Source organism: Lipotes vexillifer, unplaced genomic scaffold (genome assembly GCF_000442215.2).
Source record: "Lipotes vexillifer unplaced genomic scaffold, Lipotes_vexillifer_v1.1 scaffold875, whole genome shotgun sequence".
Taxonomy (NCBI): Eukaryota; Metazoa; Chordata; class Mammalia; order Artiodactyla; family Lipotidae; genus Lipotes; species Lipotes vexillifer.
The window spans coordinates 2,024,310-2,036,911 of record NW_006792177.1 but is presented as its reverse complement, the minus strand read 5'-3'; the positions used below and the strand labels follow the sequence as shown (position 1 = coordinate 2,036,911).

At 47.1% G+C, this 12,602-nt stretch overlaps 1 protein-coding gene and 1 pseudogene across 1 annotated transcript; both read right to left on the bottom strand.

Annotated features, from left to right (window-relative positions):
- Positions 1–8,829: 8,829 nt before the first annotated feature.
- Positions 8,830–10,475, bottom strand: MRPS26 (mitochondrial ribosomal protein S26). Its single transcript, XM_007465397.1, has 4 exons — positions 10,253–10,475; positions 10,008–10,154; positions 9,797–9,920; positions 8,830–9,054 (listed from the first exon to the last, which is right to left on the bottom strand). Exons 1-4 carry the CDS (start codon positions 10,456–10,458, stop codon positions 8,920–8,922), a joined length of 612 nt encoding a protein of 203 aa, XP_007465459.1. The 5' UTR covers positions 10,459–10,475; the 3' UTR covers positions 8,830–8,919.
- Positions 10,476–11,154: 679 nt separating this feature from the next.
- GNRH2P (gonadotropin releasing hormone 2 pseudogene) lies at positions 11,155–12,279 on the bottom strand (annotated as a pseudogene).
- Between the last annotated feature and the right edge of the window lie 323 nt (positions 12,280–12,602).

The window sequence follows — 12,602 nt, the reverse complement described above, 5'->3', positions numbered from 1 at the left end:
ACAACTTTAATCAAAATTCCACCAGGAATTTTTGTAAATACAGACAAGCTGAATCTAAAATTCAAATGGAAAGCAAAGGAACTGGAATAGCCAAAACAATTTGGTAAAAGAAGAATAAAGGTGGAGGAATCATACTACCTGATTTTAAGAATTACCATAAAGTTACAATAATCAAGACACGTAGACCAGGGGGACATAATAGAGAATCTAAAAATAGGTTCACACAAATATGGCCAACTGATTTTTTAAAATACTTTTTTTTTTTTGTATTTTAAAATATTTAAAGACTCACAAAAAGTTGCAAAAAATAATACAGAGATTTAACCTATACCTTTTACACAGCTTCCCTCAAGATCCCCCATTGATAGTGTTTTACATAACCCCAAACCAGGAAACTGACAAAGTCAGTTTATTTATTTATTTATTTATGGCTGCGTTGGGTCTTCGTTGTTGTGCGTGGGCTTTCTCTAGGTGCAGTGAGCGGGGGCTACTCTTCAATGTGTTGCGTGGGCTTCTCATTGTGGTGGCTTCTCTTTGTTGCAGAGCATGGGCTCTAGGCATGTGGTCTTCAGCAGTTGTGGCACGCGGGCTCAGTAGTTGTGGCTCATGGGCTCAGTAGTTGTGGTTCGCGGGCTCTAGAGTGCAGGCTCAGTAGTTGTGGCGCATGGGCTTAGTTGCTCCGTGGCATGTGAGACCCTCCTGGCCCAGGGCTCGAACCCATCTCCCCTGCATTGGCAGGCGGATTCTTAACCACTGCGCCACCAGGGAAGTCCCAAGTCAGTTGATTTTTGACAAACATTCAAAGGCAATTCAAAGGAGAAAAGCTAGTCTTTACAAGTGGTTCAAGAACTACTAGATATCATATGTAAAATAATGAAACTTGACTTAAACTTCACACCTTATACAAATATTAACTGACATGGATTATAGATCTAACTGTAAAACTGAAGACTATCAAACTTTTAGAATAGTAGGAAAAAAAGTTTATTACCTGTGATTAGGTAATGAGTCTTAGATATGACACCAAAAGTATGATCCATGAAAGAAAAAAAATCGATAATCTAGGCTTCATCAAAACTAAAAAATTCAAATAAAATTCACAATGAGACACCCACTGGGATCTATCAAAATCAAACAAACAAACAAAAACAGAAACAGAAAATAACGTGTTGGCAAGGATGTAGACAAACGAACCTTTGCGCACTATTGGTGGGAATGTAAAATGGTACAGCTGCCATGGAAAATAGTATGGTGATTCCTCAAAAAATTAAAAATAAAATTCGCATATGATCCAGCAATTCTACTTCGGGGTATATATCCAAAAGAATTGAAAGCATGGTCTTGAAGAGATATTTGTATACCCATGTCCACAGCAACATTATTCACAATAGCCAAAATGTGGAAGCAACCTAAGCGTCCATGGGTGGATGAATGGGTAAACAGAACGTGGTATATACATACAAAGGAATACCATTGTATTTCAATGATCAGTGTGACTTTTTTAAAAAGGAAGGAGAGAATTCCCCGGCAGTCCAGTGGTTAGGACTTGGTGCTTTTACTGCTAGGCCTGGGTTCGATCCCTGGTCAGGGAACTAAGATCCCACAAGGTGCGTGGCATGGCCCCCACCCCCACCCCACCCCCCCAAAAAAAAGGAAATTCTGACACATGATGCAACATGGATAAACCTTGAAGACATCATGCTAAGTGAATAAGCCAGTCACAAAAAAGACAAATACTGTATGATTTCACTTATATGAGATATCTAGAATAGTCAAATTCATAGAGACAGAAAGTAGAATGGTAGTTGTCAGAGGCTCGAAAGAGGGGGAAATAGGGAGTTGATTTCTTGGGTAGATAATAACATTAGAGTTACTTTGGAAAATGACCTTGTTCTGAAATGATATATGTTTAAATGTTTAGAGATAAAGTGTTGTGATGGCTGCAACTTACTTTCAAATGAGAGACTGAGAGAGGCAGACTGCAAATGTACAGAGAGCAACAGATTTAAGAGACAGAGTGATGTTAGAGGAAACAGACTGAGAGAACAACTACCTAGGTTCCAGCTGCCTTTCCTTCTTTCATTTCTTTGTAAAAATGTCAAATTTACCAACTTTTGAAGGCCCTGTCACTGTCTTGGTGAGGCTGCCCTCTGCTGGAGGTAGGGGAAGCTGCAGAGTGGATCTTGGCTTCCTCCGGCAATTGATTCCCAATTTTACTGTATTTGGCATATAATTCTTTTGAGGAATCACCATATTGTTTTAGTTCGTGGTATGAGTTTAAGGCCATTCTCTAGTTTCATTTAAAAATAGCATTTAACATGTATTGAGCACCTACTAAGTCCCAAGCACTGAACTTTAGCTTTACGTGAATGTCTCATTTAATTACAATAATCTTATAGGTAGATATCAATATTATTCCTATTTTACTTTTGAGGAAACTGAGGCATAGAGAGACAAAGAAATGTTCCCAAAGACACTGGGAACAAAGTAGTATGAAGGGGAGCTGGGATTCAAACCCAGGCAGATTGCACCAGGTTTGTAACCACTAAGCTATGTAGCCTCTCACCACGCTTTCTCTATTTTTAACTTATTCATATGGATTTCTGGATTGAAGCAGTGAGCAGGGAAATCATGCAAACACTCCCATATCTCTTGGAGATTTTTAATTTCCACTATAAACTCACAAAAGGGTCCCGGAAGCCACAAGGTGTGACTCAATCAGCTCAAGTCATCCCCAAATTAGTTTTCTGGAGCAGTTATACTACTTGCAAAGATCATCCAAAAACAAAAACTTAAATTTTGCCAGGTCAGGAAGTAACTGAAATACTGGAAATTGTTTGTAATTATTGGCTATATAATTTTATTTTTTTATTGAAGTATAGTTGATTTACAATGTTGTTTCAGGTGTACAGCAAAGTGATTCAGATATATATACACACACACACACACACACATACATATATATATATATACACATACACATATATATATATACACACACACACACATATATACATATATATACACACACACACATACATACATATAAATTCTTTTTCATTATAGGTTTTTTACAAGATATTGAATATAGTTCCCTGTGCTATATAGTAGGTCCTTGTTGGTTATTTTATGTAGAGTAGTGTGTACCTGTTAATCCCAAACTCCCAATTTATCCCTCCCCCTGACCTTTCCCCTTTGGTAACCATAAGATTGCTTTCTATGTCTGAGTCTATTTCTGTTCTGTAAATAAGTTCAGTTGCATCATTAGATTCCATATCCCTCCCCCTGACCTTTCCCCTTTGGTAACCATAAGATTGCTTTCTATGTCTGAGTCTATTTCTGTTCTGTAAATAAGTTCAGTTGCATCATTTTTTTAGATTCCACATATAAGTGATATCATATGATATTTGTCTTTGTCTGATTTACTTCACCTAGAATGATAATCTGTAGGTACATCCATATTGCTGCAAATGGCATTATTTCATTCTTTTTTATGGCTAATAGTCCATTGTATATGTACACCACATCTTCTTTATCCATTCATCTGTTGATGGACACTTAGATTGCTTCCATGTCTTGGAGATTGTAAATAGTGCTGCTATGAACATTGGGGTGCATGTATCTTTTCTCATTAGAGTTCGCGTCTTTTGCAGATATACGCCCAGGAGTGGGATTGCTGGATCATACGGCAACTCTATTTTTAGTTTTTTAAGGAATCTCCATACTGTTCTCCATAGTGGCTACACCAATTTACATTCCCACCAACAGCGTAGGAGGATTCCCTTTTCTCCACACGCTCTCCAGCATTTATTGTTTGTAGACATTTTTTTTTTTTAATGTGGAGGAATGATGATTTATTGAAGGCCTACTATGGGCCGAGTGATTTATTTGTAGACTTTTTGATGATGGCCATTCTGACCATATGAGGTGATCCCTCATTGTAGTTTTGATCTACATTTCTCTAATAATTAGCAATGCTGAGCATCTTTTCATGTGCCTGTTGGTCTTCTGTATGTCTTCTTTGGAGAAATGTATACTTAAGTTTTCTGCCCATTTTTTGGTGGGGTTGTCTTTTTTTTTTGATACTGAGTTGTATGAGCTGTTTGTATATTTTGGAAATTAAGCCTTTGTTGGTCACATTGTTTGCAAATATTTTCTTCCAGTCCATATGTTGCCTGGGAAATTTGTCATTTAAAAAAATTTCCGAAGTGCTGAATGTCACAGGCAGCAATAAAATATTCAGAGGGAAAAAACCATGTGTCTCACACAAAGAAGTGACAATCCTGATAAATGATGATAAAAGAGATGTATATAGAACAGCTGCTTACAAACTGCTGTTTTCAAAAATATGTATTTTAATGACCTTTGCCAAACAATAATTTGGAGATATTTTACATGAAACTCTTCTTGACAAATAAAATTTGTCTATTATTAAAAGTTAGAATTAAACTATGTTTTTAGACAAAATTATATTTGACAATATCACATTTTTCAGATTAAAAAACAAGCTAGTGATATGCTCTGTTTGTTGCTATGGATAATTTTTGCAGAATTTCAGAAAGTGTGAATCCCTGATTGCCAAAATATATGACTGTCTCAAATTTCATTTCGCCTTATTTTAAAGAAGTCCCCACAAAACAATTCTGCCTATCCCATTCTAAATACTGTAAGTTGTGAGAAACAGTGCTTCTAAAAAAATTGGTCTGTACCGGTTATTCATCCATAGCTCTCAGTTCCACAGGAGGCTGGAGGCCTGCACACATTTCCCAGCCTTCCTTGCCAGCTGGCTTCCATTATGACAGTAACATAGGAGTCACTGACAAAAGATTTGTTTTTAAAGCCAGAGGAAGGGCAAATCCACATTTCCCCTCAGCTTCTGGTACTTCTGGCAGCTGCAGCAGCAGTGGAGGCGGTTAAGTGTGGCTCTTGGGTTCCTTCCTGCACAGGCACTGCAGTTCCAGCAGCAGCAACGGGTCAGCCAGCACCAGCACTTGCGGACTTGGCTCTGGCAGTGACAGGCAAAGGTGCAATAGTCATGGTTGACGTTTATACCTCAGTTATTGGTTTCCCAGACACAAAAACCCACTCTCAGACCATTTTCTCCCGCATGAGCCAGCATTAAAAAAATGAGTGTGAATATAACACTCCCCTCAGTGAGGGAAAATGCCCAAAGAATGGTGGAAGATTATTAGATATCAGTGACCCACAGAGCCACTGTAGAGTACTGGTGAGGGTGGGGCTTATGCAGCTCTGCCTTTCTTTATGTCACTTTATTGGGCCCCATGGCAGTATGGTGTTCTTCCTTACAGGTTCTTGATCTCAAGGCTTTGTAAACTACACTATGAATTTACCCAGACATGGATGTTCACATTCATGGCTTATGCCTTTACCTGCACTGAGGAAATAATCATTGGAGCACCCCTCGGGAGAAATGCCTGTTTGTCTCAGGATTTGGGACTGCAAATACCGCTTCTGATTTCCTATTTGGGAAGGAAAAAGAGTTCCAAGCTTGACTCTTCCTGCCAGAATTCAGAATTGCCCTCATTTTAGCAGGCAACTAGGCTTGTTTCCTAGGTATCCATTTCACTTCTGTACTTGTGTCAGGAAAATAACCACAGAGTAAGTTCAGGGGGAAATTTCCCAAAGATTTCAGGGAACATTGTATACACACAGAAAATTTGGAGTATACTGCAAAAATATGGGGAACGACTTTAGGCTTACTGAGGTCTAGGCGGTCTCCTTGACGGAACAGACTGAGGAGGCACCCGGCACCCATTCACGTGGCAAATACATTCTTTTCTGTCCACTTGGACTACTACTAGCAGTATGCCTTGCCTTGGCAGCAGCATATCACCACAACCCAGCCTAAGAGGTAAATAACTCTGCACAACCTAATCCTCAAGACCCTGACCACCCACCCCAAGGACATAATGGTGGTCCACTTCGCTGACATCATGCTGCTTTTCCTAGAGAATGGGAAGTGGCAAGAATCCTGCGTGTTTTGGTAAAACACACCTATGCTTTTTTTTTTCTGGCCATACCGTGAGGCTTGCAGGTGCTTGCGGGATCTTAGTTGCCTGACCAGGGATTGAACCCGTGCCACAGCAGTGAAAGCACCAAGTCCTAACCACTGGACCACCATGGAACTTCCCAAAACACCTATGCTTGATTGGGGACATAAATCCTGGGAATAAAGTGCTCACTCAACCAAGTTTTTGGGGGTCAGCATACCTCTTCCAACAAGTGAAACACAAATTCTACTTGTTCCCTATCCTCTCTATCCTATTGTGCACAAAGCACAGTAGGCCTCTTCAAATTTTGGTGAAAGCATTTACATTTGGGTATTGTGCTCCAAATGCATTTATTGGGTAGCCCTCAAATCTACTACTAAGTGGGGCCTTGAGCAAGAGAAGATTCTCTCTAGGAGGTACAAGCTCACGTTGTCTGTAGCAGATCCAAACCGTATTTGGAACTTGAGGTAAGAATCAGAAGAGATCCTGGTGTTTCTGAGCCAAGACTGCCCATCAGGTTAACTACTAGAGTTCTACTGGAGATTAAGCATTCTTCCACGGGACACCACATAACTCTGCAACCTGGACTGGGTATGATCTTACCTGTGCACCTAGCAGCACCTTACAATCCATTAAATGCAGGTACAGATGGCATTAGGCTTGAATTAACCCTGAAGTTACTAAACTGCCTATTTGTGCCGAAACCAGTAAGATGGCTGTGGGTGGAGAACAAAAATGTTCAAGCTTGGTTTACAGGTAGCTCTGCATGACATGCTGCCATCAGCAGTGAATGCTAAGGAATTATAGCCCCATGCAGGACACCAGTGAAGGAAAAACAGCCCAAAGACAGAGTTTCAAGAAGGTAGGACACTGTCTCCTGTACCTGAAGACAGATGGCTTGTCTGGATCCTGATAGAGGAGCAGGGACTTCCCCAAACAGGCTCAATGTCCCATGTGAAAGCTCACCAAAGGCTTCCTCTGCAGGGGACCAGATGGCCCACTCCTCACCATAACAAAGCCCAAGGCCGTGGGCATAAACCATGGCCCACAATGTGTGCCCATCCTCTCACCCTAGAAATTACGCAGAGCACCTGAAATCCAGGACTCCACTGTGCCTGGGCTCAGTGCCAGGGAAGAGAAGAGCTATTACTAGCCTGAGGGAGGCCACTGCCCTCAGGGATGCAATACCCTTATGGGGGCTGTGTCCTAGGCACTATGATAATCATGGCCCTTTGCTTGCATCTCTATTTCCTGCTTCCCTACCTGAACGTGAGGGATTGCCCATATTCCCTGAAAGGTTTTCATTTCTTGAGGGTCTCAGGTCCTATCTACAACATGGGAATTAGGGAAAGGATTCTGTTTTGTTTTTTCCTCTGGTGGTATCTAGGCAAAGTTCGGTGAATGGTGGCAAAGGGACATAAGCTCTGGCTCAGAGAAACATGTCTCTTCCTCACCCTGGATGCTCTTGGAGGGCCTGCACCTGAGTAGGGGCTGTGGATCTGTATGCTCACTTATTCAACCTTGTGAACTTTATTTTAATATTTATTTATTTAGGCTGCGCCGGGTCTTAGTTGAGGCCTGCGGGATCTTTTAGTTGTGGCATGCGGACTCGTAGCTGCGGCATGCACGCAGGATCTAGATTCCCAACCAGGGATTGAACCCGGGCCCCCTCCATTGGGAGCACGGAGTCTTACCCACTGGACCACCAGGCAAGTCCCTAAGCTTGTGAACTTTAATCACAAGTATTTCTGGTTTGCTCCAAGTGTTTGACAAGCCACACTGACCTTATAAAGGTCAATCAAGCCTCTGCCAGCACCAATCTGGTGTGTGGTCCAAGGAAGCTGCACTGCCAGGGTAAATGTGGGTCACTGAGGCCAAGGGTGGAGAGGGCCACCGGAAGAAATGGGGTCTTCTTGCCTTCTGTGTCTTGGGCACACCAGACCCTGGCCAGCAAAACTCAGGGTCAAGCAGAAGCATATCTTTGGCCAATGGCTACTTTGTGGCTGTTACTGGGTGATACCTGCTCCTTGCTGGAGCCTGAAAGCCCTAGATCAGGGGTCAACAAACTTTTTCTGTAAAAAGTCATATAGGACTTCCCTGGTGGTCCAGTGGTTAAGACTCTGCACTTCCACTGCAGGAGGCACAGGTCTGATCCCTGGTAGGGGAAGCTCTGCATGCCACATGGTGCGGACCCCGCCCAAAAAAGTCATATAATTGGGGGGAGCAGCTAAATTAGGAGTTTAGGATTAAAATATACACATTACTATATATAAAACAGATAACCAGCAAGGACCTGCTGTACAGCACAGGGAACTATATTATCTTGTAATAACCTATAATGGAAAGGAATCTAAAAAAGAATAGATGTATAACTCAATCACTCTTCCGTACACCTGAAACTAACAAAACATTGTAAACCAACTATATTTCAATTTAAAAAGGCATATAACAATATTTTAGACTTTGCAAGTCATAAGGTCTCTGTTGCACCTGCTCATCTCTGCCATTGTAGTATGAGAGCAGTTAATGAATAACTGTGGCTGTGTTCCAATACACTTTATTTACAAAAAGAAGCAATAGGCCAGATTTGGCCCAAGGACTACAATATGTCAACCACTGGACCTTGAGGATACTCAGGAGATGACCTGGCTGCCGAGGGGACTATGCTCCTCTGTGAGATGGAAACTTCTAAGGTCTGGCGCTTTGCTAAGAGTTGTACATGGGTGCAGAACAGGGCACTCTGTGTGTGGAGTTTCTGACCAAGTGATGGGTGCTGAGGCCCAAAAGTGAAAGCTGCATTGGAATAGGTAGAGCCTCCTCCTTCATAAGAAACAACTGCTTTATTCCAGATCAGGCCCAACCCCCATACCCCCATGGTCCCTGGGTGGACACTGTCCTTACTGGGCCCTCAGGAGCCCTTGTGCTGTGGTCTGACCACCAGCCCCTCTCTGGTGATGGCCCAGTTGTAGCTCTTGGGGGAGTCCAACGCTTCTTCCACCCGCGCCTCCAGGTTCTCTCGGGTGATGAAGTTTTTTGCCTCCTCCTATTGAAAGAGAGAAGGCCAACTGAATGCAAGCCCTCAGAACATGCCTGCTAGCCTTTAGCCCACTGAGGGAGGGGCTCCAGCTCTCCTGTGGGAAAGATGTCTGCAGCCCAGGTCTTCTCTGAGCACCCCGCTGACCTTCCAGTGGAAGAATATCAGGCAGCTTTGCCACATTCAGTTCTCCTAGACAATCATCCCCTGGACACTTCGGCCAAAACCCAGACACACCAGCTGTGACAATTCACTGGGTGGAATCAGTCTCTCAATAGTGCCTATAGATCTCTCAATCTCTCTCAAACTGTCCTTCTCCCTCTATTACTTTAACTCAAGCCTCATCCATTCTCGCTGGATCACTTCTAACTGATTTTTAAGTCTCACACCTGGCAACCCAGGCCAAAATGTTTAAACCCTTCGGTGACTTTCCCACCCTCACGGCAAAATATAAACTCCTTGGGGAAGGCGGGGGCCAGTCTCACAGACAGTGGCTAGCCAAGTGGCTAGCCACGTGAACACTACTGCAGTGTCAACTCTCACCTCCGTTTCTTCGCGCCTGACAGGCACTCTCCCTGCACGCTTCCTCTTCCATATCCTCACCTGCTAACCCCGTGTCAAGACTCAAGGCTACTCTCTTCCAACTCTGCATGTAGCCGCGGCCCCACCTCCCCCACCTGGCTGCGCGCAGGACTCGCGGCACCGGCGGAGTTCGCTGCCTGCAGCCCCACCCTCTGAAGACAAGGCCCACCTGCAGCTGCAGCACTTCACGCTCCTTGAGCTGCACCCAAGCCTGCGCCTCTCGGGCCTGCCGGGCCTCCTCCTCCGCCTGCCGCCGCTCCTGCTCCCGCGCCTCCTGCCGCAGCCTGGCCATCCTGGGAGGAGTGAGAGGCCGAGGTTCAGCGTGGCTGGGTGTCTCCGGGCCCGCAAAGCGTCCCCGACCTGCCTCCCGCCCCACTCACCGCAGCTCGCGCAGCCGCTTGTTCTCCGCCTGGTTCCAGGCCATCAGCTCGCGGTGCTCAGCGGCGTCCTCCAGTGCCTTGCGCTCTACCAAGACCCCGGCCCGGGCCTCGTGCACCTTCTTGCGCACCTCGGACACGAACTCCAGCCTGGACGGAGACGCGCCCAAGGTCGGCACTCTCTTCGCTCGCCCGCCCGCCCTCACACACACGCCGGACGGCACCGCCTCCCCCTCCGTCACACACACCTGAGGGCGCGCACCGTCTGGCGGTACTGCCGGTAACGCTCCGTCAGCACGAAGAATTCCGCAGGATCCACAGCGGGTGGGGTCGCCACGCGCCCGACCTTGGACTTGGCTGGCGGGTCGTGGCGGGTCTTGCGGCAGCGCGCGGGGAGCAGAAACGGGGCTGGGGGCCGGCCCATGGGCCGCAGCGCGCTCAGCGCTCGAAGCATGGCCAGACCACCTAGCGTCCGGCGCGCCGCCGGGCATCACTGGGTCCCGGAAGTGGCCGCGGGGCACCACGGGACGTGTAGTCCGCGGGCTCCGCCCCCACCCTCTGTTGCCCGCTGACATTTGCGTCCGCCCCCGCCCCCGCCCCCCGGAGCCTGGCTGTGTCCCCCCTGCGGGACTGGGTTCCGACCTGCATCCCTCTAGCCCCCACCCGGGGAAGGGTCTCAATGGAGAGAGAGGGGACAAAGGATGCAACAACTTCAGGGACCTCACACCTTTACTGGAGGGCAGCGGGGCGCGACGCTCGGGGTCGGGTCTGCGGGAGGAGGGCGCGATCATTCCCCCGGACGCTCTGGTCACCTGACCGCAGAGCTGCGGCCTTACCCGCCCCCTCCTCTCCTCCCCTCCTCTTCCCTCGCCTCCCGGCTTGGCCTAGCTGCGCAGGATTGGCCGACAGCCGGTATTGTGGCTCCCACGTCCTGCGGACGCCCCCTAGCCTCCTAGCGGACCCAGCCTGTGGTTCTCTAGCTCATTGGGCTTAACGGGCGTTGCCCACCTGATATCTAAAAACCCGAGCTCACACCGACTGAAATTAGGCGATAAGGTCTTGCCTTATAGGAATTTACGCTTTCTCCTTTAGTTATCGTGCTCCCGTGGTGCACCTTAAAATACAATTTGCAAAATAATAAACCATCTCCCTACACCTGTCTTCCGCTATTGGCCTTGGGGAGCTCTGCAATCACTGAGTCATTCCCAGTGCACGTATCAATGACCACCTGGTTATTGGGGCCGTACTGTAGAGTGTGAGGTCGCACCCCTCACCTCTTTCCACTGGCTGTGGGCCTGCCCACCTTGAGCCACACTGGCTTCCCTTGGCTGTCTAGAAGCCTAGGGGACTTCACAGCCGCCACTGTCCTATTTATGGAGGTTTGTAGTACCTCCTTCTACTCCACTAGTGACTTCTAATCTTTTACTTTAATCTAACATAGTATTTCATCATAAATTGTCTAGGATTGGGGCTTCCCTGGTGGTGCAGTGGTTAAGAATCCGCCTGCCAGTGCAGGGGACATGGGTTCGAGCCCTGGTCCGAGAAGATCCCACATGCTGAGAAGCAGCTAAGCCCGCGAGCCACAACTACTGAGCCTGCGCTCTAGAGCCCACGAGCCACAACTACTGAGCCCATGTGCCACAACTACTGAAGCCTGTGCGCCTAGAGCCCGTGCTCCGCAACGAGAAGCCACCACAATGAGAAGCCTGCGCACCGCAACGAAGAGTAGCCCCCCCCCTTGCCGCAACTAGAGAAATCCCGCACACAGCAAAAAAGACCCAAGGCAGCCAAAAATAAATAACTCAGTGATGTATCATTCCCCCTCACCCCCAGCCAGGTCTTAGCTTACTTACCAGCAGTGTCTGCACCAGGTGCTGCTTCCTGTGGAGGAGCCACCGGGCCATGGTCCTACTCTCCCAGGGCACACTGTCCTCAGGGGGAGCCAGAACATCGCTTGGGAGGTTGGGGACAATTTGGTCTGAGCTGCAGTGCCCAGAACCCTTCCTTAGAAGGGAACTGAGGCTGCAGCCTGCCCTTCCCACCTCCACCCAAGGCTTGAGGTAGATGAAAGAGCCCCAGCCAGCACCTTCTTCTCACTTAGGCTGGGGAGACCCTTCAACTCACCTGGGGGCCCAGGAGTATGTTGGGGGTCATGGAGTGAGCTGGAGGCTTGCTTTCCTTCAGGGTGCCAGCTGTGGGAGCAGTGCTGAGCCTTCGAGGGCTCAGGGTGGGTGGTCAGCAGCAGCACCAGGAGGCCTAGCCCAAAGCTGGCCATGGCAGGGCTGCTCCCATGGACAGTGGATAGCACTCAGGGAGTGCTCCCATGCATACCCCCTTCCTCTTCCTCCGGGGTCCCCTTGGACAACTGGCGTTTCAGGGGCAGCTTCAGTGTCTCCTAATGTTCTTCTCTCTTCTGCTATTGCTCCTTATACCAGGACTACAGGGGTCTGGACCCTGAGGGTTCCTGGCAACTAGCCACCTCTCAGAACCCCTGGGGCACAGAGGCTCCCTGCTTTGCCAGTTGGGGGCCTTCCCCAGTAGGGCAGGACTACCCTTTCTTCCCTCAGGGATTCCAGAAGTGAGAGAAGGTTGGAGAGG